Source organism: Harpegnathos saltator, unplaced genomic scaffold (assembly GCF_003227715.2).
Source record: "Harpegnathos saltator strain DR-91 unplaced genomic scaffold, Hsal_v8.6 scaffold101, whole genome shotgun sequence".
Classification (NCBI taxonomy): domain Eukaryota; kingdom Metazoa; phylum Arthropoda; class Insecta; order Hymenoptera; family Formicidae; genus Harpegnathos; species Harpegnathos saltator.
In genome coordinates this window covers 119,604-143,139 of record NW_020229875.1, presented here as the reverse complement: position 1 = coordinate 143,139, position 23,536 = coordinate 119,604, and the positions used below count along the sequence as shown (strand labels likewise).

General features: G+C 48.6%; 1 protein-coding gene across 1 annotated transcript in view; it reads left to right on the top strand.

Moving 5' to 3' along the window:
• mbo (nuclear pore complex protein Nup88) overlaps positions 1–23,445 on the top strand; it is a 63,987-nt gene extending 40,542 nt beyond the window's left edge. Inside the window, exons 2-13 of the mRNA XM_011139882.3 lie at positions 5,451–5,620; positions 19,331–19,444; positions 19,890–20,079; positions 20,262–20,362; positions 20,561–20,753; positions 21,024–21,184; positions 21,394–21,479; positions 21,812–22,056; positions 22,291–22,401; positions 22,608–22,834; positions 22,980–23,228; positions 23,340–23,445. Coding sequence (XP_011138184.1) covers positions 5,451–5,620; positions 19,331–19,444; positions 19,890–20,079; positions 20,262–20,362; positions 20,561–20,753; positions 21,024–21,184; positions 21,394–21,479; positions 21,812–22,056; positions 22,291–22,401; positions 22,608–22,834; positions 22,980–23,228; positions 23,340–23,421 — 1,929 coding nt within the window. The 3' untranslated portion in view covers positions 23,422–23,445. The remainder of the gene's footprint in view (positions 1–5,450; positions 5,621–19,330; positions 19,445–19,889; positions 20,080–20,261; positions 20,363–20,560; positions 20,754–21,023; positions 21,185–21,393; positions 21,480–21,811; positions 22,057–22,290; positions 22,402–22,607; positions 22,835–22,979; positions 23,229–23,339) is intronic.
• The last annotated feature ends 91 nt before the right edge of the window (positions 23,446–23,536 follow it).

Below are 23,536 nucleotides of genomic sequence, written 5' to 3'. Positions count from 1 at the left end.
TGATCCGCCGCCTAAGCGGGAACGAGCGATGCGTTTGCGCGACGAGGGTGAAGGAACATTCAGCGGGACACGAAAGAGCCGGCAGCTCGTCGTTAGTCGTCGCTAATGGCCGATTCGCGGCGATCCGAAGACTGAAAACCCTCCTGTCTCTAGTTCTGTCGAACTTCAGTCACTTTTGTAAAATTTCATCAAATATCACAGATTTCTCTTCTAGTGCCCGATGTTTCTTCTTTTAAATGGGAAATCATCGCATACCTCGAGAGTCCTCTCGAATTCTGTCTCGCATGACAATAGATGGGTCCGATTGAAGGCTGTTCGAAATACTTTATAGTACAATGTGCGATCCGCCGCGGTATATCTGGTTTACGTGCGCTTGACATGACATCGCGACTCAATTAACAATCGTCGATCGATCCGACCTTCGCTGAAACCGGCACGACAAAGAGACAACGGAACAAGGTGGATTTCGACGTGGACGGATGACGCCTTGGCGCGTTTAAAAGTTTCCTCCTCGTTAAGACGTATTCCCCGGGGTCGTCGTTGGCAGGACCTAACGAGAGAGCGTCGCTGTGTTCCACGCTGTTGTGTCTCCTTCTCTCTTTTTCGCTCTCTGCACACTTTCTGCTTGTGTTCTTTCTCTCTCTCTCTCTCTCTCTCTCTCTCTCTCTCTCTCTCTTTCTCTCTCTCTCTCTTTCCCACTGTTAAAAACACATTTATTAACGGCAGCTCGGCTCATCCCGCCGCTAAGTACCGGTAAGAGAGTACCATCCCTGTTGCTTTTCCTCTCACCGAGAGCCTTCATTCACTTTGGGTAGCTGTCTGCCGTCCCATTCGAAGCGGAGAAAAAAAGACGTCGCATTGTCGACGCCTTATTAATCCGAAGGCGAGGGTGAGAAGAGAGGAGCAGGGGGTGCGACGGAGACGTCTGCGGGAGTCGGCGAGCGAGGATGCTGAAGGTGTCGCGGGGAAGAAGGGTCCTTTGAAGAAATTAAAAGAACAGAGGGTATAATGTGAACACATCCATTCCCCTCCGACCCGGTCGCTCGCCTCTCCGCCCTTCTCTCTCTCGCTCGCTCGCTCGCTCGCTCTCCTTCTCTCGGCTTCGTGCGGGAGCAGGGCGCATTAACATCGCCGTGCTGCGAGGTCTCGCTAAGCGCCAGTCAGATAGACATCTCAAGCCTTGTCACGGTTTCTTAAAATCCGACTTATATTTCGAGCTTTTCCCCCTTGACCTATCCTCGGAATATTTTCCCTCGCTTTCACGGGGACACCTCCACCCTTTTCTTCACCTTTAACGCGCGTCCGGAAAGCGGTAAAACGCCGCGAACAATCGTTCGCTAATCTCAGCGATGAAACTCTCCCGTCCGCTTAGCGAGAGGTAATTTCACTCGCGCGCGAGACATCGGAGAAAAACAAATGAAAAATATCGAGCGATTAAGCGGAAATGCGAGTGAAATAAACAACGATTCGCAAGCTCGCACGGAAAATCATGTTGTCGTGTGAACCGATCAGATTGCACCCCCTTGTCGTTATCGTCGTCCCGGCAAGACGTGTCCGCGTATTTTCACGGTACACACATGAAACGTTTGCGTTCTACTCTCGAGTCCGCGGCTCCGTTTGAGCGGCGGCATTTTCGTATCAATTCACAGCCGGCGATACGATGCGTGCGCGCGCGGAGCCGAAAAGAGACGTACGGCCATTTCGCGTTGAGAAGCGGTCGTCGTAATGTAAGGCATCTGCGTAAGGATGGCAAACGAGCACGTTAGCCGAATAATGCAAAGCAAACCCGAGCTGAGATATAGTCCGGCATTTGTTCATATTAAGGCGCTGTCAGGGCTCGCAATGTTCGCGTGTCGCGCTCCTCACCTCCCCCATTCTATCCGGCGACATTTCGGCCGCGTGCCTGCGTGTGTTTTGAAATTATATAACGCGAGAACGCCCGACGTCGTTAGTCAACTCGCGCCGCATCTCGCTGTTAACTATGTGTATCTTGAGCAGCCGTTACGTCGCAATTTGTCAGGGCCGCTCCGCGGCGCGCAATTCCGCGCGTTAAGTTGCGCTCCCGGCGCGATATTTCGGCCGGCCGTGACAAGTCGCGTCCGGGATTTGTCTCGGACCGATGTTTGTGCTGAACAAACAATGAATGAATATACGCCCGCGACACGGGCAGCCGCGGGAGGCCGCGAGGAGGTTGCGATCTGCCTTTTCCGAACAGCGAGAAATATCGACGACGACGACGACGGCGGCGGCTGTAAATTATACGCATTTCCTCGGCAAGTCATGTTTGAACGCGTTAAGGAGAGACCACGAACGGGGCGGCGAATCACGTCGTCGCAGATGCGATCTGCGAGTCGCCCGGCTGATCTTAAAATCGTTCAATTCAACGAGAGAAGCGGGATTCAGACTCGTCGTCTGGCAGGCAGACTTTGATCATAAGTGACACGCGTGACTTTACGGTAAACCTAAGTTCTAAACTAATAAGGCAACACCACGGTGTGGCACGATCGGGAGGCGGCGGAGGAGCAGAGACGCCGATGGCAGCAGAAGGGTCCAAGTTTCATGGAGCTGCGAACCGGGTCACCGATTACGACACTGATCGTCTGCGAGAGACAACTAAATTGGATAAGTTGAAGGAGCGGAGTCTTCTTCGTCGCCTATGAGCCCCGTTAAATTCCCACACATCCAAACCGAGTATCTTTATCTTTGATTTCTATTCGCGTATCTCGGAAGGATACCGCCATCAAGCGGAAAAACTCGTTCGTGTGCGTAAAATGTGCTGAGCTTTCCGAACGAAATCCTTCTTGAACGCTTAAGGAAGCAGCTCGATTAATTAATATAAATTTCTTTTATTCTCAGCGACAATAATTTCTTCGCGTGAACTACGTTCAGATTGAAGTCGAACCATGTTGTTCCTCTAATTAGCCACCGATGTATCTTTCGTCTTCACATGAAGTGACACCTTCAGCACTTTCATCTCCCTCCAAGGATCGTCCCCTTTTCCACTTTACATCGCTATGGCGTGTCCGATTTTTTATCCGCTCATGGAAGGAGAGCGTATTTCGCACTTAAGATCGACATTACCGAGAAAGAATTATCTCCCCGACAGAGCATTGTTTCCCGGTTGGAGTTTCCGCGTCGAAAGAGGCCGAGGAGCGCCTAGGTGGTTGGCGTCGGGTGTAAATTTGCATTGAACGAAATGAGGCGCTATGGGGCATTCCAGTCCGAAGTTAATAGCTTCCCAACGATTAACTGTATCTCTCCAACCACCTACCATCCGTACTCAACCCTCTTCCTCTCACCCACCCTCTCTCGTCCCCTCATGCTGTCTCTCTCTCTCTCTCTCTCTCCTCTCTGTTCACCCGCAGCTCGCTCGCTCACCCTCTCCCTCACAACCTCGTCCTCTTCCTCTCTCATCCGCCACACACGTCCTTCTTGCTCCTCGTCGCACGCGCCACGTCCTAGCTACCTATATCGCCCCTCCTAATAATGTATGTCCCAAAGGTCGCGAAATAACTGACTTCGTCGCTCGACGACCGACGAGTACCGCAGCCACCGTCATCTGATCGAGTCACCGGTTCGCTGAAGTAGACTTGACGAAAAATCACGAGGAGCGCGATGTCCTCGTGGAAGAGGCTCGACCGCTGCTCGTTCGCAACTTGATCGCGGCCTCCGTCGGGCTGACGGATCATCGACGGCACGCCGGCCTCAGAAGGGCCAACGCCACTGCGGCAGCCAATAGTTTCCAGGCGTGTGAAGGCGCCACGGGGGTTATAGGGCATAATTTAGTGGACAGTTTGATATACAAACAATCTTTAATGAAATTCTTGGTGTTCATTAATAACGCATTACAGCCTCGCGCGCCGGTGTGTCGGCATCGGTACCCGGGAATCCCGTTCTCTCTCTCTCTCTCTCTCTCTCTCTCTCTCTCTCTCTCTCTCTCTCTCTCTCTCACTCTTCTCACTCCTCTCCTCTCGCTCGCTCTCCGCCTCCTCCTCCTCCTCCTTCTCCACCCCTTTTATACCCTACCACTTTCCTACTCATACTCCGCTGCCGCCGCTTCCGCGCGTACCATCGTCCGACACCCTTTATCGCCCTGGCTTTCAACCGACCCTCGCTCTTTCCACCATCGGAACGTCCTCGATGAATCACCGCGTGAATATGTTACGCATTGCCGCGACGGCCGTGTTCGATTTCTGATTCGATCGTGCGATCGAGGCTCGACGTTACGTTTTCTCCTTTATTTCTCTTCGTTTGATTCGGCGAGCGTATCGTATTGATTAAAAGCGCTTTATCCTCCGCGCGAGACAAAGTAAAACTGCCGAGGAAGAACACCGGCGAAAGAAAACTTCGTGTCTTGATCACGATAAGTTGTAGGAAAAAGATGGAGTTCTGCCCGGGAACGTATTTTTTATATACATACATCAAAATATTCTCCCCGTCGCATCTCATTAAAGCGAGCTTTCGTTTTGCCTCACAAAAAGCTCGCGACGTACCTTGGGCGAATTTATTTCGTTCCTCGGCCCGGCTGCGCGTTCTCGCGGGGGCACAAGTCGAACGAGAGACACGACACTCGATATATCGAGACGGAGAAGTCTCCCCGTCGCGTGGAGACCCGGGAAAGAGGCAGCCTCTGGGTAGAAGAAAAAAAGTAATTGCCCCTTGATACACGCCGATACCCCTCCTGCGGGAATGCCGCCGCCTCGTAATGATGTTCGCGTTGGCGAACTTAGTTCGAAATTAAATATCGGGGCAAGGAGGTGGAACGGCAGCGGAGGGGAGCGTCTCAAGAAGGAATCGGGAGGTCGCGAAGGAGGAAGGGAACGACGTTGCGCACCTGCCTTTTTCCCGGGGCTGCATGATAAAAATCAAACTGGAAAACAAACGAGAAGCGGGATCGTATTATAAAGTTTTTTAATCGATAGACGATGCGCGTCTCTGGAGTGGAGGGGGTGAGGGTGAAAAAAGCAGTGGGACGGGGAGATATCTCGCGGCTGGGTAGATAGACGGGGCTGGAAAAAGAGGGAGAGAGAGAACGTAGAGCAAAAGGGGGAGAAAAAGGGAGAGAAAGAGAGAGGGAGGGGGGGGCCAAAGAGGAAACGACGCGATCGAGCGAGGAATCCTGCGGCGTGCTTACTGGCTCGTGTAATAATGAATTTATACCTTGCGCGCGAGAACGCTTTCGGAAGTGACGACGTGCCACTTTTCTTTCTCGCCTCGGCTGCCTTTTTAGAATTTTACCTAATGAAAAGATCCCGTCTCACACCCTCGAAGATCCTCACCTCGCGGATTCGCGGGTACTCGTCTGTCGAGCAACGGCGATCGCGATTCCGGCGGCGGTAAAAGAGTACACACACACACTCCATTTTTGTATGTGCGATATATGAGCGGATTAATATTCGTGGAAGGTAATACGACGACTGATTGTGTTTTTCCGTTCGTCTCGTTCACAGTCTCTACAACCGACGGACCCGCCGATCTTCGACATCACCAATGTGCTGATAAACGAGACAGTGACGCAGCTGGCGTTATGGGGCAGCTTGGGTATCTCTCTCGTGGAGCTGCCGAAACGATGGGGCAAGGACACTGTTTTCGAAGGCGGCAAGGACACGATCCTCTGCACGTAAGTACGCATCCTGCTCAGGAAGCTTCTGTTAAAAATCACGCTCTCCTTGCGAGCGTATTTTATGCGCATATATAAATACGAAACTCGATAAGAGGGAGGCTCACGCATGATATATTAAATTATAATATACATAACTCAAATATATTAATATTTAAATGCCTGTAAAAAGGATAGTGTCCGTGAATGTACGACTTACATTCCTCTAAAACTACACGGAGAAAAATATCCGAAATATCCGATTGTTAATTTTGTTATCCGATCAAATATCCGATCAAATACCGGATATTTGATCGGATAACGAAATTAACAATCGGATATTTCGGATATTTTTCTCGGTGTAGCTTTGCTATACCGGAAATTTGCGGATAATATTTTTGCGGAATATATAGAATAAGAAAAATAGACTAATCATTAATAACGATTTTGTTGATAAATTCGCGTAAATCCAACCAATGAACAATAGCGACAATATCGGAGCGACTGACGTCGATTCGACGTCCGAAATCAGCACCTACGAGCAACATCTTGACGGATCCGCGGTCCGGAAAGAAGCGCGTACTGGCGCAATCCGACTCGTAAAAACGGAGATAAGGTTAGCGGCGGTTAGATAATAAATCGCGCTATCTGCCTTTCCCGCCGCCGACGCCGCCGCTACCGCTACCGCCACCGCGTCTCCCGTAGGCGTCCTAATATCCTGTAATTAAGAGGGTGTTACGGTGACGCCCGGGAAACCCCTTCGGCCTCCCTCTTATGGAATTAAGGTGGCTTTACTCGGTTAGTTTTCAAAAGTTCCGGGGGGTCAGGAAGCACCGCTGAATACTAACCGCCTCATCAACGACACATGCCACCCGAGACTACTGTCTCGCGTAACATTACCCGGTGGTGTGCCATCGCCACCCCCGGCTCGCGTCCCGGCCCCCGGCCGTAATCTTTCGGGCGATTAGAACGTCGCGCAATTACGAGCGCCGTTGGAGATTACGCGCGCGTCCACGCTGAGCCGTGGTGCAGTCGATCGTCGTCAATCGGGACACCTCCAAAGGCGGCCTTCGTATTCATCCCCCCCCGACCTTCATCTTTCCGGATAATCCTCTCAAGGGTGAAGCTACGAATTTGAAATCAATTAACGTTTGGATGAAGGCGATTATGTTATACATCGCAGTCTGTCACATTCTGGAAAAACCAACGAGTGATATTTGCGGGAGCTCAGAAGAGCTCAAAGATAAGGAAACTGTATAAACAGAATGACGTCGGTTTATGTTCCTACTTGTAAAGGATAAGTGTGTGATATTCTTAAAAGAAAAATCCTCCTGGAATGAATATCGTGGTATAATCGTATATCGTGACGTAACGGAATTTACGAAATATTCGTGTCGCGGCGATGAAGGTGGGTATATGACGCGAAGCTATAAAAAACTAATTAAATTTTTAAAAATAAGAAATTCTAACTTTCGATTTATATTGAATATGTCGGAAAATCGTACAATTGAGTTTAATGAATTTTAACGAAATTTATTTTGCTGAATTGGAAAGGACGAATTATCAAATTTGTATCATCCGATTGCAGACTCGTCATAAATGATGTGCGTCATAGATCATGATTAAAGTTTGACGCAATTTTCACCGAAATTTGATCCGCTTCGTTGGATATGAAATTTTAAATATATATTATATTTTTTTTATTTCTTTCCTTATTTATTGACCTCTTATTTAGAATCAACGATACCCGTAGAAAAAAAAGTGTTATAAACATCGGACGAATTTGGTTCGCCACTTTGGCTCACCATTTCAAATTAAAAAAGTTTCCAATTCCTGACTTTGGGTTTGAAACTAAGGCAGCAAAAATCCTTAGGAGATCAATTTCCCGGAAAAGTCGTTATACCAAAAAATGTATGCTTTAAAGGGTTAAATCGTTCTCCGCATTATAATTTCATAATAAGCTGAATTCAGAATAAATGCAGGTACCTTTCCTGACTTCCTGCTAATTCGTAATTCCGAACTTTTTCCGGAAGCGAACGAACCGAGCTCGCTCTTCGAGAGCAAAAGGGCAAGGGAAAAGAGGAAAAGAGAGAAAAGAGGGAGAAACAGAGCGAGAAAAAGAGAGAAGCATAGGAGAGAAAGAGAAGGAGAAAAGAGGTGGATACCAGCGACCGCCGCTAAACAAACTGGCCAAATTAAGAGCGGCAGTTTGCGCTAAAGTTTTTTCGTCGTTTCACTTAGGCGATTTTACCCGGCCCCCGGGTTCGAGCGAATTTATTAAGAACGCACGTAGCGCATTATGCGCGCACACCGCGCGCAAGATCGCGCAGGAACAGTTCCTAAGTGAGTCGCGGCCATTAGAACGAATCTCGGGGATTTAATGTCTCTGCCGCCTCTGCCAGCCGGCTTAAATAAGGCTAAATGAAGTTTATGCGTTATTGCCGACGGAACTTCCGGTAGACGCGACGGTGCGTCCTCACCGAGAGCTGAAACTCTCCGACCGCGCTATCATCTTGTGCTTTCAACTCGCAGCCAAACGCATCACACGCAGCCGGGAAATCAATCGGAACGAATCAAAAGCGAAAGAAAGATTTCTCGACGTAACAGTTGTAAGCGGCCACAACTTTCATTGAAGATCGCTCGCGTTACAAGCGTTCAAGATATAATTCATGAAATTCACTTTCGACGTTGCGTCAATCAGCGACATCCTCCACTCGCATTCCGCTCTATTTGTGGGAGCCCGGACATTATCCGGGACTGTAACCCGCGCGATCGCGGTGGTTGTAAATCGGTAATCGCTCAGGAAATTCAGCAGGCGACCGATGTCGAGCAGCTGACGTGACGGAGCCTCCTCGTCCAGCCGAGTCGCCGAGTTCACAGACTGACTCGGTACTCGCGCGCATCTCGGAACGTCAGGAGGAATAATGAAAGCGGTTAAAAATGCAGAGGGGGAACTTCCGATAGGATAGCTCGACGTCGTCGTCGCGCGTCCTGAAACCGAATAACAGGTCCCGCGGCTTGCTCGCCCGCGGGAGGAGGATGGGCTTCGGATTAAGCAAATGGCGGCAATAATAGTGATTATTCGGATTATGATATCAGAGCGCGAAGTGGGTTCGCTCAGACTTACCGGCAGCCACTAACTGCCGCGCCGCCAAATCCTGACTTCAAGACACCGGATTAAAACTATTACCACTTCGTGGCACCCCTTCGGTCTCACCCCGCCTCGCCGCATGCCGCCCCTCGACGGACCGCGCGCCTCGCACACCTTCGCGGCAGGTTCTTTCACCCCCTTCTCGGCTGTTTTAAACGGCCCCGAAGGTCGCGCGGTCTGGCACAGGCTCGTTTTCGCGGAATAGCCTGTCGCTATCATAAACCTTCGAGATTGTCAGACGATTATCCAGTATGACATAAATTTCAAAGTTGCTAATTCACTACGCTTCCCGAGACCTCTCTCTCTCTCTCTACTCAATTAGAGTGGCCCGATAACGCGACAGCGCGAGTAAGGCAGTCGCTTTTTCGCAAGAAGCTTCGAGTTCTCGGAGATGGTGGTGCTCTCCTTCCCCCCGCTCTCTCTCTCTCTCTCTCTCTCTCTCTTCCTCCATCACGCCCCATCCTGTCTCTTCTAAGAATCGTGATAGATATACTGTTACAAACGTCGTGAATAAATACGTACGGTATATAACAGCGAATAACAATAGCTCAGCCGCAATAACAGTTTGCTCACCCCCGCGAAGCAGCGGCTACACTCGGTCGCGGATAATCGCTATAGGAAGTAAGTACAATTCCTAGCGCATAATGCGGTGCCGCGATGTGGCGGGCGAATCGCGCTACACCGTCGCGAGTCCCGGTATTAATTCGACAACGAATTGCGAAAGCGGCGCCATTCCGCTCGGCGCGGGAAGATCGTCGCCTCTTGGTTGGCTCGCGCGGCTAATTATTGTTTTAAGGATTACCGTTATGTGTTTATTATGCGGCCTGGAGGACCTTATACCCTCCCTCCTCCCATCGTCGCCGCCGCCCTCTTACCTGCCTTAATATTCGGTAGATTTCAGCTTCTCCGAGAGAGAAATCTACGCCGCTTCTTCCCTCCCACTACCACCCTCCCTTCTCCCTCGCTAAAAGTCAGCCTACGTTTATGAATAATTCTCACCTCTTATAACCACCCCCTTCTTCCTGCAGCCGCCCTCCCCTAGGCCCTCCCCCTTCTTCCCCATTGCCCGCCCGCCCGCCCCCGCTATCCCATCGCAACCTTTACCCAATCCACTCGCCAGCACCGCGAGCGAGCGCGTCTCGCCGAACCACCCTCAGAGTATTCGCCTCGTAAACCCCTAATGCCGGCTCTTCATCTGCGAGCTCCCAGATTCTGAGCTCCGCGGAAGCGGCCGAGTCGCCGTAACGCCCGCAGCAGGAAGCGGAAAGTAGATAATGGACACACGCGTAATTACAGGTACGAGCGTCCCCTGACTAATGAGAAGTTCTTCGTGGCGAATGTTATTTCTTCGTCTCGCGGTGGACGTAGGATTCCGTCATCGTTGCAGATTTGCTCGTTACTCGAGTGTATCTCGAGTCGTCCAAAAATGTCGAAAGAGGCGTCTTTCCTGCCTCTCCTCCCGATGCATTTCATTATGCGTGAAAATTGCGGGAAATATCGCGGATGCGGCGAATGCGTGGAAGTCAAAACTCGTGATGGTTGCATCGCTCGGCCGGAGAAAGAAAATGCGCGTCTTTTGTGCGAAAACCGAAAGAGAAAGAGAGGTGAATACTTATTGTCACATTCAACAGTTTGGATAAATAACTTATTTAACCAAGTCTGTTTCTTTCTCGCTGCTTTTCTTGGGTTACTCTACTCCATCCCTTGTCGAAATTTGTCGAAATATCTCCCCAAGTTAAAATTTTAGTTCTATATTAATCCTGTAAATTCTGTTTGAAGAATCAATGAAGAATTTCAAGATATAACGCTATAGCTATTGACCTACTTTGATGTTACAAATAATTGTTCGATGCCACTTTTTTCTGTTGCTTTCTTGATGCTGAGTGTTATAGAGAAACTCATTTCAAGATTATTTCATATTCGATGATCTCCATATTCTTTCGTCTATATTTAATTTTTATTTCAATCGTAATCAATGAAAAAAATATTAATTGTATAATTTACTGAGCTGCAAATATAGTGCGCGAGTATTAATAATCTGACAAAGGGTAAGAAAACATGGCGTCCTTCCTTACTCCTGTTTTCAAATAATAGTCTCGAGCTTTTCCTTCGGTCCTTCGAATTCGGCAAAACCCTCAGGATTAATGCAGAACCGACGAAATCCCGACCGAGGAGGTATTGACACGCTGCCGCAAAATTTATCGCTGCGATCATCTTTACGGCGCGTCGGCGTTTAATGAATGCTATAAAATCGCATGATCCAGCGATATCGCCGGCGGGGTGAATAGAATTTATATATTTTTGATCGAACAAAAATGTGCGGGATCACAGCGCGCGTTCAGAGCGGAAGAAATATTTGTCTGGGCGTGATGCGCGGCCGATGTTTATGGCGGCGAAAGAGCGTGGGCGTGTGTGAACGCGTCCCGGCGACTATTTTATATCTTCCACGCGCGCGCGACCACACATTCCTCAAAATTTATATTAAAAACCATCGTATCGCGCGCGCGAGCTGCCGTTTTGTACGGCACGTGTAACTGCCAGGTCGCGTTTTCCGCGCGCGGCTGATAATATACTCGGCTTGTATCTTGAAACGCCCTACGTATTCTACGCGTGTTCACATACACGCGACATGTGCAAAGCCGGATGTAACACTCGCTACATTATTCAAGCTAAGCTGCTCGGTACTGCTCTGATACGGCCTGATCCAGATATCGACTCGGCGCGTGTGGCCGAGCGGCTAACCGATTTTTAAGCTCCCGCCTGCGGTTCAACCGTTAAAAGCAGGTGCGGACGTCGAAAAAAAGCGAACGATATTTGCCGAACGCGTGCGTGCCCCCGTGTACACTTGAAACCGCGCTTCGGCCGAAAGACAAACAATAAAGAAGACAGATTTACGAGGCGCCATAAAGCTCTCGCGGGCTAATCTGTCAGCCGTGCAAGCTCATTTATTCCCGAACGTGGAAATACCGCGGACCGCGCTGCAGAAACGGTCAATCGAATCGCGGTGCGCGCCACAGAGTTTCTCGAGCATATGTTGAACGTGCTACGGAATATTTCACCCACGGGCTGAATCTCTCTCTCTCTCTCTCTCTCTCTCTCTCCTCCCTCCCTCCCTCCCTCTCTCTCTCTCTCTCTCTTTCTCTCCTCTCTCCCTCCCTCTCTCTCTTTCTCTCCTCCCTTCCTCCCTCTCTCTCCCTCCCTCCCTCTCTCTCTCTCTCTCTCTCTCTCTCTCTCTTTCTCTCTCTTTCACCCCCTCGAACGGGTAAGCGCGAGCGCGAATGTGCGCGCGGGGGTGGCTCTCCTATCTGACCCGGGCCGCCGACCTCGGGCGGGGAGGGAGGCGAGCGCGTTTATTTAAAAAATGATTTAATCTAATGGTTTTACATATGTAATCCCGATATAAACCCGCGGCTAATCTCGGGCGGCCACACGCGGTGTGCTACGTGCACTCACACAACTGCGGTCGCGCGAACGGCGAAAAGAGAGAGAGGGAGAGAGCGGGAGCGAGAAAACGAGAAAGAGAGCGCGCCCCGTCTCCAAACACACGACATCTACTGCACCCTCCGTACTCCACTACTCCCCCCCACTTTGGGTTTCCCCTCGTTTTTCTACTTTTTTTCGATGAGCAAGCACTAACGAAAATCACCGGCTTGCCGGTTGTTTTCGGCGACGAGGCGTGGAATCGCGGGTGATGAGCGCGCGAGGGGGGTTGTTTGCGGAGACCGAGCATAGGGTCGCGCGCTGTACTCGCGCGCCGGATGATTTAGATGGTCCCCGATGATATCCGCGCCTTTTGAAAAATGTCGGCACGCCGAGGAAAAAGCGTATAAGCCGTTTTACGGTTTACGTGTGTCGCGCGCGCTTTATCAGGCCGGCGCGGCCTGAAACTTTATTGCCGGCCGAACGATATTTCTCGTCGAATCAGCGTTAACGAAGGAGTTGAATTACGAGAGGTCGCGCTGAATTAAAAAGCTCGCTGTCACCCTGTTTAATCGGGCCGCGCTTGCCCGCGATAGCGCCGAAAGCGTTCGCCGTTTTATCTGCCGCGTCGTGTGTCGTCTTTGCGCCCACTCCGTCCTGAAAATCTCTCTCTTTTGCCCAGCAGCGTCGCGCTTCGATCTTTTACCGTTTTAGGCTCAGTAGCCGCAGATTTACAAACGATTAATTTCGATTGTTGATTAATTCCAGATTAATTCCAGAGAGAAACAGAGAGCGAGAAAGGATGAAATAAAAAAAACTTCGATCACGATCTGTTGAATTATCGTGACTACGACTAGAGTACGACTAGACATAGGTACACTTTATGCAAATTCGTACGTTCGTCCACCTCCGTCACGGCTACCTGCGTCTAATCAAAGAATTCCGGGAGTCGCCCGCTGAAGAATTTAAATACGCGAGACGCGTTCCAGCCGCCGTCGCCGACGTCGTCGGCATCGTCGTCGCCGTTGTCGTCGTCGTCGTCGTCGTCGTCGTCGTCGCCGTCTCGCGTAACGAAATAAAAGCCGTCGGCGAAAGAGAGACAGACAGAGAGAGAATAAGAGAGAGAAAGGGACATCTGTCGGTTCTTTTAATTACAGCAGTACGTGTGCTAGCCACGGGCACATTCTGGGATGCCCGGGCACTCCTGTTCTCGCGCTCCGGACTTGGTATCCTTTGTTTGCCGTATCCCGTCGTGGCCGCGTCTCTCGTCTCCGCTCGTCTCCAACACCGCCGCGTTTCGTGTCCAAAGACACGCGTTCGCATGACGAAAATTCGATATCCACGATCTAATGTCTCTTCTGCCTGTCCCCAATCAAACCGTCGATCGTGGAAAAGGAGCCGTGATCTCGCGACTCGATATTTCGTCGTCCGAATTTTCACTTGACATCAATTTGTGTCAATAAATAAAACCCTGTACAATTTCGGGAATTTAATTATTCAGAAAAAAAACAAGCAGCGCAAGATCAAAGCGTCGCGTCGGTTCGATTAACGCAATTTTCACCCCCGTCCCACTTCCTTCTGATCCTGATCGCGCGCACGGAGGATCGATGCCTCGCCTCGCCGAGGCCGGTCGTTTTCCAATGACGCCTCTGATTAACGCGTATCGAGCGTCGGCTAATTATCTTGCGCGACGAGCCGCGACGCTCACGCACTGCGGCACGCGTTCCGCCCGCGAGAGATACCGGGCGCAGCGGCGAAAACGTGGCGCGCTATGTCGGGGATAAGTGCCACCGGCGAAGATCGAGAACCGGAACGTGTCGGGACACCCCGGTGCAGCCGGGGGAAGCTTTGGGAACCCCACTAGAGCCGGGTGCGAGGAGCCGATGGCAGGGCGATGGTGACGCGCGAGAGCGACGCGACGCTGCCTAGAGGCGCGTCGCGGCCTCCAGAATTAACGGGCTTAGTTGCCGACGCAGGTGTCGTCGGGAAGGCGAAGGAAGGCAAGCGAGAGTCGGGATGAATTACGACGGGAGCGTCAGCCAGCGCCAGGAGAACGTCGGTCGTTATATTTTGCGCAACATCCCGATTTTATGGGCCGCCCCCGCGGCCCCTCGCGGACGAGCGCTGTCTTCGGTGCCCTCTCGCTCAGGGAGAGAGTTCCAAGTTCCGCTGTAACGCGGCTGTTGCTCTGTAACGAGCACCAATGATGAGCGAAATGGCCTGAGGCTGCGCTCGGCGGCCAGATCGCGGCTCGATCGGCCGCCTCTTCATCGTGGATCGCCGATCGCTCGTTACCCCGAGAGGAACACCCTCGCTCATCAGACACTTTAACATCCGGAAGAATGAATTCAACGATACGCTTTTCGTTCACCACGCTATCGTGCTGAATGTGCTCGATGTGCTCATCGATCGATCGATACTTCCTATCGTCGAGATTTCAAACCCGCTTAGAACAGCGACTGATTTATTTATATCATTTATGCATTTATTATGTGTTTTATTATAATATATGACAATATATATACACGTGTATTATTGATTGTGTGTTATAGAGTCTTCTTATCGCTTCTTTGTTCCTCGGTATTTCGAAAACGACGATAAATTAAGATCGTCGCAGCTTCGTCGTCGATCTTCCGTCGAGTTCTCCTGATAGCGCGAGGCTCCGTGTCCTTGGTGCCTTGCGTCGCGCACAGCCGGGTTAACGAGTAATGCCTAATCTATGCATCCGCTTATCATAATGGCCCTCGTTATATCGCGAACGCAGCCCGGCAAGTCCGGAAGCCACCCCACTCTCGCCGTCGACCAACCCCTTAGTCTTAGCCGCTCCTCTCTCGGCGCGCGGCGCGCTTCCGCGAGGACGTAATAAAAATATTCCGAGTAACTGAACGATATTACGACATTACGGGCTCGCCGGGCGGAATTAAGCGGTTCTACGTTGTCCCCGCTCGGGGGCTCGAAGTACGTAATCGCGGTACAAAGGGTGCAACACCGACGTAAAAGCCACGTGACAAAGCCCGTTACGTCGACGTGCAACGCGCGCGGCCGGAGATTAAACGCCGCGTCGCGGAGAGACTTCGGCTGAAACGAGGCGTAAGTGGGTTAAAAATTGTCCCACCGAATGGCGTCTTAGGGTTTCAGCCAGAGGAGGGGAGGATTCGCCCGGGTCTGGAAAGCCACGCTTTCCCGATGCGATCGCTCGATCTAGAGGGTGACGTTCGGTCACCCCCTCCCTCTTCATGGACTTCCAGTCTCTCCCTTGAAGCGGGCGAGATGCGAATCCATTCGTTGGCCTCTTAGAAAATTCAATGAAGCGGTGATCCGTGCAACGAATGCGCTCTCGATGCTCAACTGAAACCTACCAGCCGAAAACCACCACTTTCGAGTGAAATTTCACTCGAAACAGAGCGGCTTATCATTCACACCGTGAATCCTTTATTCTGAATCGTCGAGCGAATAATTTTATTCAAAATTGTATAAATCAAGAACTCACCCCCAAACTTGACTTAAACATTCCGCTTTTCCGCGATTCCGCGATTTAGAAAGCCGCCTTGAGCGAGAAAATAGAAATTAGGGGATGACCCGAACGTCACCCTCCAAACAAAGCGGCGGCATCAGAGAACTGAGCGAGTCGCAAACGCGCAAACCGCATGAAAAATCATTCGAGGCGACACACGCCGTGAAAACGACGTGCTTGGTGTCGTCGGAATGATCGAATCAAATGTGTATTCCCGCGTCCGCTACAAATCGTCGTAATTTCGCCAACTCGACGGCGACGGCGTATCCGGGGCGCGAGGAGAATAATGACAATCTCGGCATAAACACGCGGATGCGGCATAACGCGACGCAACGCGACGCAGCCAGCCGGCCGGCCGGCCGGCCGGCCGAAGCGGGCGGCGGCGTTCTATTAAGCTAAAATCAGAGTCTGCGCTGCTCCCGCAGCGTCGCTCTAAATTATTATAACGCGAGGAGATCCGCGTACCTTCGCGGACAATGAAAGGTACACCGTAACGTCGCGACGTTTGTTTTGTCGGCCTCAGCGGCGGCGGCGGCCGCCGCCACCGCCTCTGCCTCTGCCTCTCGCGCGCGCACAACGATGTGCTCTCGCCTACATTTCGTATATTTTATTATTACTCTCGCACTTTCCGCGGCTGGACACGGTAACGTTGGCAGGGGGGTTGGTTGACGGCGGTGGTTAGCCCGTGGCCGTTATTAATGTCCGCGGCATGCCAGAAAAAGCGAGCAAAAGGCCCGCGCCCGGGGAGAAAAAGATAGCGGGCATCGGGTATCACCACCACGCTACGGTCTCCGGGATGCATCCCCTCGCTTCTCCACCCCCGCGACACCCTGTACATACGTCCCGCGCAGAACGACGAACACGGCCACCACCGGCACACAAGCGCCAGGAGTTCTTAATAATTGATAAAAATGTACGCACGCACCCCCGCCCCCTCCCTGGTAAAGAGGAAGGACGGCAGGCGAGAGGGTGAGCAGCCGGCAGAGGGACAGAGAGACAGTGAGAGGATGAGAGGGGCGGCAGGGTGTGGGTCGCTGAAGAGGTGTAGAGGCACACGAGGCGAGTGGGAAGGGGGAGGCACGGCAGGGACGAAAAAAAGGGCCAGACGCGCGGCGGCGGTGGGTCTCTCTCTCTCTCTCTCTCTCTCTCTCTCTCTCTCTCTCACTCTCACTCTCACCCCATCATCGCGGCTCCAACCCTCCTGCATCCGCCTGGCTCGCCGTTTCGTTGACAAAGGCATACGCAACGATTTATTCGCACTTTTCACCGCGACCTCTCCCGGGAATTTTTCTTCGTTCTGTCACAATTTCGGAATTATCAGAATTTATGCCTACCCCTTCGCTCTCGCTCCACGCGCGTGCACACGCGCGTGTTCTGATAGGTATTAAGCTGCCTTGATTACCTCGGCTTGCCCGCGGAGATGCTTTCGTTCGATGGCGCTGAATATTCCTAAATAAAATGAATGGCAACAGGACCAACGCATTTAAGGGCGCGCTCGCGCAACCCCCTCGGTCGCGTATTCGATATCCGTTGACACTGCCGCCGAAAAAAGGATACGAGGATAGCAGGTCGTAAATATCCATTTTTCGCTTCGGTTATATTAAATAGGATAGATATTGTTGTCTAGGATCTATATTCGGGCGATCATTCGATGAAAACGCATCGAACCAAATCTACCGAGACCTTAATCGTACTCTTGAAAATAAAGCGAGTGAATAAGGATTATTTGACGTTGTCCGGCTCTTGCTTTAGTCTTCGTCGTCCATTATGGTCATATCAGCAGGAGACGATTACCGAGAAAATATGCGTAAATGCGTAAAATGTCGAAGATCGTAAAAAGAGAAAACAAAAACATGGCTTGTAGTTCCGATGATGGCGACGACTCAGAATAGCCTGTAGGAACGAAGCTCGTCTCTCAAGTCGAGAGCCGATAAAAAATATCTAATAAAGCTTGAAGTTTTCTCTCTCTCTCTCTCTCTCTCTCTCTCTCTCTCTCTCTCTCTCTCTCTCGTCTCTTCGCAACGCGAGTGTGGCCTGGTCCAGGTACCGCCGTCGCGACTTACCGGAAATTTCTCGCCGAAAACAAAAGAATGAGAGGCCGCGCAGCTGCTCGAATCTAATTAAGAAATTCTTACACGGCAGTGCCGCGCATTCTGCCACACCCTCGTGTCTCGACCTCACCCCGCTCTCTCTCCCAGATCCTCTCTCTCTCTCTCTCTCTCTCTCTCTCTCTCTCTCTCTCTCTCTCTCTCTCTCTCTCTCTCTCTCTCTCTCTCTCTCTCTCTCTCTCTCTCTCTCTCTCTCTCTCTCTCTCTCTCTCTCTCTCTCTCTCTCTCTCTCTCTCTCTCTCTCTCTCTCTCTCTCTCTCTCTCTCTCTCTCTCTCTCTCTCTCTCTCTCTCGTCCGGGGCACGTCTAGAAAAATTAAAAATAATTTTCCTACGTAAACGTATTAACCCCGGTGGCGGTGGCCGGAGCTTTTTGCGCCACGCTTTTCTCGCAATTTGTACAAAGAACGGCACGGACCTGACTTCAAAGTAGATCTTACACGGTGTCGTATCATTTTATTCTAGGAACTTCCCTGCGTATTACTCGTTATTGCGTTTAAGTCACCGCCGCTTCCGCGTCATGGCCTCGTTCACCTTCTCATTTAAGATTCCGAGACGAATTTCGTCATTTTTTCCCCGTAAATGGGCGAACGAAATAATCGCGTCCACGTAGAGCGCGGAAGATTATGAACTCTACGCATTAGGACTAACCAAGCGCTGCTCCCACAAGAAATATCGGGAATTTGTGAGGTCCGGAGAATCATCTTCTAGAGCAGCGCTAAAGATCAACCACGACAAGAGTAGAATTTAGAGAAATGTAAATGTTGTTCCTGTGAAAAACACATATCACTCAAAAGCGTGCGTTGGAGCGTCTGATGTCTGATATTAAAAAAAGAAAGTGTAGATTTCTCGAGGAGGGAATGCTTTGAGGCAGGGGAAGAAATCATAAAACAAAAACAGAAAATGAGTGGAATAAATTGACTGGAGAACGCCGTGCGATCCGATTGTGCCCTGCGGTCTCATATATAATTATTATTGTCGCGGTGGAAAATAAATTTCGAGATGATTCGCTGGTTACACCCATCGGTCGAAAGGCACAGACAAGCGAGAGATAAGCGGCGAACGCGCTCCCCGTGCCCTCGTCTTTTCTTTCTCGGCAATAAATCCTGGGGAAAAACCTATCTGGATTTTCTGCTCATCCTTCCCGACGCTTAACCTAAAAATTCATTAGATTATAAAGCCATTAATGCTCATCCGCGCGGCCGAACGCGGCTCTCCTCTCTTGCTTAGGCGCGAATCCAACTTGGATCGATGTCTCACACTCCTGCGGTCCCTCTCGTTGTAATCACGCGTGTGACGAACCGCAGCCCCGACGTCTGCCTCTTAACAATTTGTTATTTTTATTAATCGTGTAGAAAAAAACGTGCGCACTCGTTGCATTCAGATGTGGAGGGGTTTACTTCTACACAGATTTTTCATCACGATGACGTTCCATTCGATCCAACGAGCTACTTTTATTCAGTTTAGTCGATGAGATCGAACAGGAGCGATCAATATACACGATGCGAATCGCGTCACCTGATACGTCTTCTGATTTCAGAAATCACAACTTCGGCGACTTTGGGGCGACCACGGAAATTCAGCGCGTGCGATGGCACCCGGGCTCGACGAGTGACTCGCATTTGCTGGTTTTGACATCCGAGAACTCCTTCCGGTAATTATAAAGCAATCACGCGACTCGATCAATTAATCGCGGAATATCTGTATTTCCTGTATCCGTCTCGCTCAGGTTTGTCACTCCAGTTCTATCGCTTGCGACCGAATCTTCGGAATCGCGCGCCACACACCATCGGTCGAGCAGACGCGCGTTCGCTCGCGTGTCTGCGCTCTCGGGACAAAGGCATTTGGTCCTTTCAGCCGCGAGAGAGCCGGCATCCCTCGTCGTTATAATTACGGAAAACTTGCGAAACCCTCGCGAAGGACCGCGACATAACTTAAGCTCGCGCGCTTAAACTCCTCGCGTTAGACGGGGCTTAAAAGTGCGGAAAAATGCTTCCGCGAACTAAACTAAACTTCCGGCGGGCTTTGCGCGCCGAAGCGTCTTTGAAAAACGTCGCCGGGCCTCTACTGATCTTAAGTTGCATTTAACTTCGCCACAGTTTGTACGAATGCGAGCTGGGCGGTGCACCCAGGCTCGTAAAATGCTGGAAAGTCGGCCGCGCACCCTCGAGCTCGCCCCCGAGGAAGATCCCGGACTTCACGTCCCTCGGCGAGATCGCGGTGGACTTTGATTTCGTCACGCCCACGTTGAAGAAACCGGAAATGTTCGTCAACAGGAGCATCGATGAGGTACGAAAACCGACGAAGTGCCGCGTCCACCGAGCCGGCGGCGGGAGAACGTGAGAGCTGCGAGGATTTGCCGAAAGGATCTTTTCTCCATTCAGAATGTTGAGTTATCAACTTCGAGTTGATATTTTGACATACTGATTAGCCGATTGGAATGCACGATACGAGGCATCCTAAATTTTCAGGTGAAAAAAGTTATCGATTGGAATCACATCGAGTGGCCGATCCTGATCCTTCGAGGGAACGGCGAAGTGCTGATCGTCCGCGGGAACATCCTTTTGGAGAAGTATGAACAAAGTGTTTCTTTTTTTCTTTGATGAAAATCATGTCAAATAATTTGAACAATCGTTTGTGATGAAAAAACGCCAAATACAAATTGATGCGCTTGAAAGAAGAAATTTATATTATTGCAATGTGATGGCGAAAGAATAATGCAATGTCCTCTTTCCCGTTCTCTCGACTATGGCGCTTATTGTGTTGTCAGCTACGAGGATCCGGTGGTGTTGGGCTCACTGTCTATATATCCACCGAGTGACGATAATTACGGGATAGATTCATGCTCTATCATGTGCCTGCAAACTACCCCACCGATAGTGGTCATCGCCATGTGCACCGGAAAGATTTATCACGCGATATTACTGCGCGAAGTACTGGATGACGACGACGACGACAGAAAAGTATGATGCACATACGATAAATATCGATGTAACGACACCCTGGCATATTTCATCTTTAAATTACAAAAAGATGTTCGCGTGAAGTATGATGAAACATGCTGATTTTTCCTTACGTTTTTGCTTGCCAATCTATGGCAGTACGGAGTACCGCTCGTAACAGCGTGTTGACTTTCATATTTCAAGAGAAGAATCAACCATAATCTCACTGCGAACATAAATTCTGCAACTAGTATCTCTTCATTTTATCACATGATCAATCCTTCTCCTCAGACTTGGTCGCAGTATGGCTCAACCTATAGTCTTCATACACCGGACGATGCACTCTACGTCTATGAATGTGTCGAATTAGAACTGGGTCTTCTCTTCACGGACGATGACAAAAAATATAACTGTCCCGTCTATCTTCATGGCGATAAGGGCAACAAATCGAGGTGTAAATTAGAAAGAAATGTGTTCGAGATGTACAAAGATGTCGCGCGGAATTATCACAATTTCTTATAGAAATAGCTTATTGAAAAAGAAAAAGTTTATTTTTCTCTTTGGCAAGACTAGCGATAATTCCGCCTTGTGTATTTGTATCAATTGTTAATCAATTATTGATTACTCGTACAAGCTACTATCTACAACCGCTTACTTACAGATATTTTTGTTCTCATAACGCCGGAATTCACATAGTGAGTTTGCCGATGGTTTCTCAACTGGAGGAATTCATAGGTGTACCGAATGGCAAGTAAATTTATATGACGAAGTAAGTGATGTAGAAGCTGAACTTATGTTCTTCATCTCGCAACGTTTAAGTTATAAACTTGTGTAAAAGCTCTTCAGGCGCGCAATTTAGATAGATTTTTGTATTCGTTTCTCCCTTGCGACACTCATAAAAATCATTTATTGGCTTGATTCTTGTTAAAAGAAGAAATAAAGATGAAAAAACATAAAAAGAAAGATAAAATTAAAGAATTCTGCTGCTACATCTTTCAAAAATAAAAGATTTTCTATCCTTCTCGAAAAAAATAGAGAAACTCTTCTTTCTATTCGATGAAATTTTTTCTCTCTTCTAGATAAAAACGATAATCACTTGCCTGCCTTATCGAATCAGTCGACTTTGCAGTACTTATTTTCCACAAGAACGAAGCACACGAACATAGACGAGGCTACGCCGATATTTGGTTTCGGTCTCCTTCAAGAACCATGCGTTTTGGTCGCATTGCTGCACACGGGCATTGTCGTTGATCTTTCAGTCATAGATTTGCATTATCTTCCAGTAGCGAAACAACTCGAACCTATCGTTAACACCATGAAAAAAGTACTTATCACTGTATTACATTATTATATTATTCCGATCAAGAATTAATACTTTTATTCTAAAATATCTGAGAAAATAGGAGAGTCCATTTTTGTTTGTATATTTCAAAAATATTTCTAAAGAATTGATTGAAGAATCTCAATGAATAAATTTTCTTTTGGGATAAAAACAATAACCTCGAAAATATCAATTACTGTATTTTTTTTATGGAATATACTTTTTCTTCTTTTCAAGATGGACAAGGAACCATTCGATGCGTACATAAAAAAATTGCTAAAACGTGACATATCGCAACCCATAACTAAAATAGGAACTCGCTCGATGTCCTTGAGCGAGTGTTTAGAGGTATAATGTGAATGCAGGATATTATCCCACTCGACAAGCAAAATATTTCAGCAACGTCGAAACATTGCTGATACGTTGCTGAAATATTGTTTGCCGAGTGAGATATGAATTGAGCAATAATTTCAAATTTTTATTGTTTATAAGAATTATGAAGAAAAAATAAACAATCTATGATTATATTCTATCTAATTTCTTTAACGTTTCAGCTTCTGTATCACGCCACAAATATATTTCGTACCCAACACTTTGTTCGACACGACAAAGTCCGGGAAGAAATCAACAAGAAAGTACATGCTTTGAAGGTCTTGAAAACCCATTTGTTAAAAGAACTCGACGTTTTAATGGAAACAAAGAAAGAATTGCGACATAACGCAGAGCGTTTAGCCGAACGATACGAAGATATCAATGATAAGCAGAAGGAATTGGCATGTCGGTGAGTGGATACTATTGGTCATTTATTGAAGCAATATTTAAAGAGCTTCAAAAAATCGTAATATTATTGATATTAAAAAATGAAAATAAAGCGTATGTTTGATGAAGCTATTGCAAAAAATACTTAAAAATTGTTATGCTTTTAGGGCAAAGGAAGTTCTACGGTCGATAAATCACAAAAAACCTTTCCTAACAGCTGCCGAACGAGCAGAAGCAGAAGAATTGAAAAAGATGAACATGAAAATACACAACATAGAAACTCGACTTAAACAACTCAAGAAAAAATTTGATCAACAAACTGTACACGTAGACATCACTGATTCCAATGAGAAAAGGAAAGAAATTGTTTTCACGCGTAATCAAGAGGAAGCGATAAAGGAAAATCTTAGTCAAATGTATGTACAATCATTTAATATAATTACTCATAAGATTAAAGACTTCTAATTGTTTCAAAAGACTTCAGAAAGATTTCAAAAAAGACTTCAAATTATTTCTTTTATTTACAGGGCAAAAAATATAAAAAATTTAATATCCCAGGTGAAACATATAAAAACAGAAGTTAGTTTGTCATATATTAACAAACAGTAATACAATAAATATTATTTAATTAAACAGTGTGTAAATAATTTCATTGTCTCATAGAAAATATTTTATGAATTTTATTTTAGAAGAAACTCGCGTATACAACGAAAGATTATTTGTA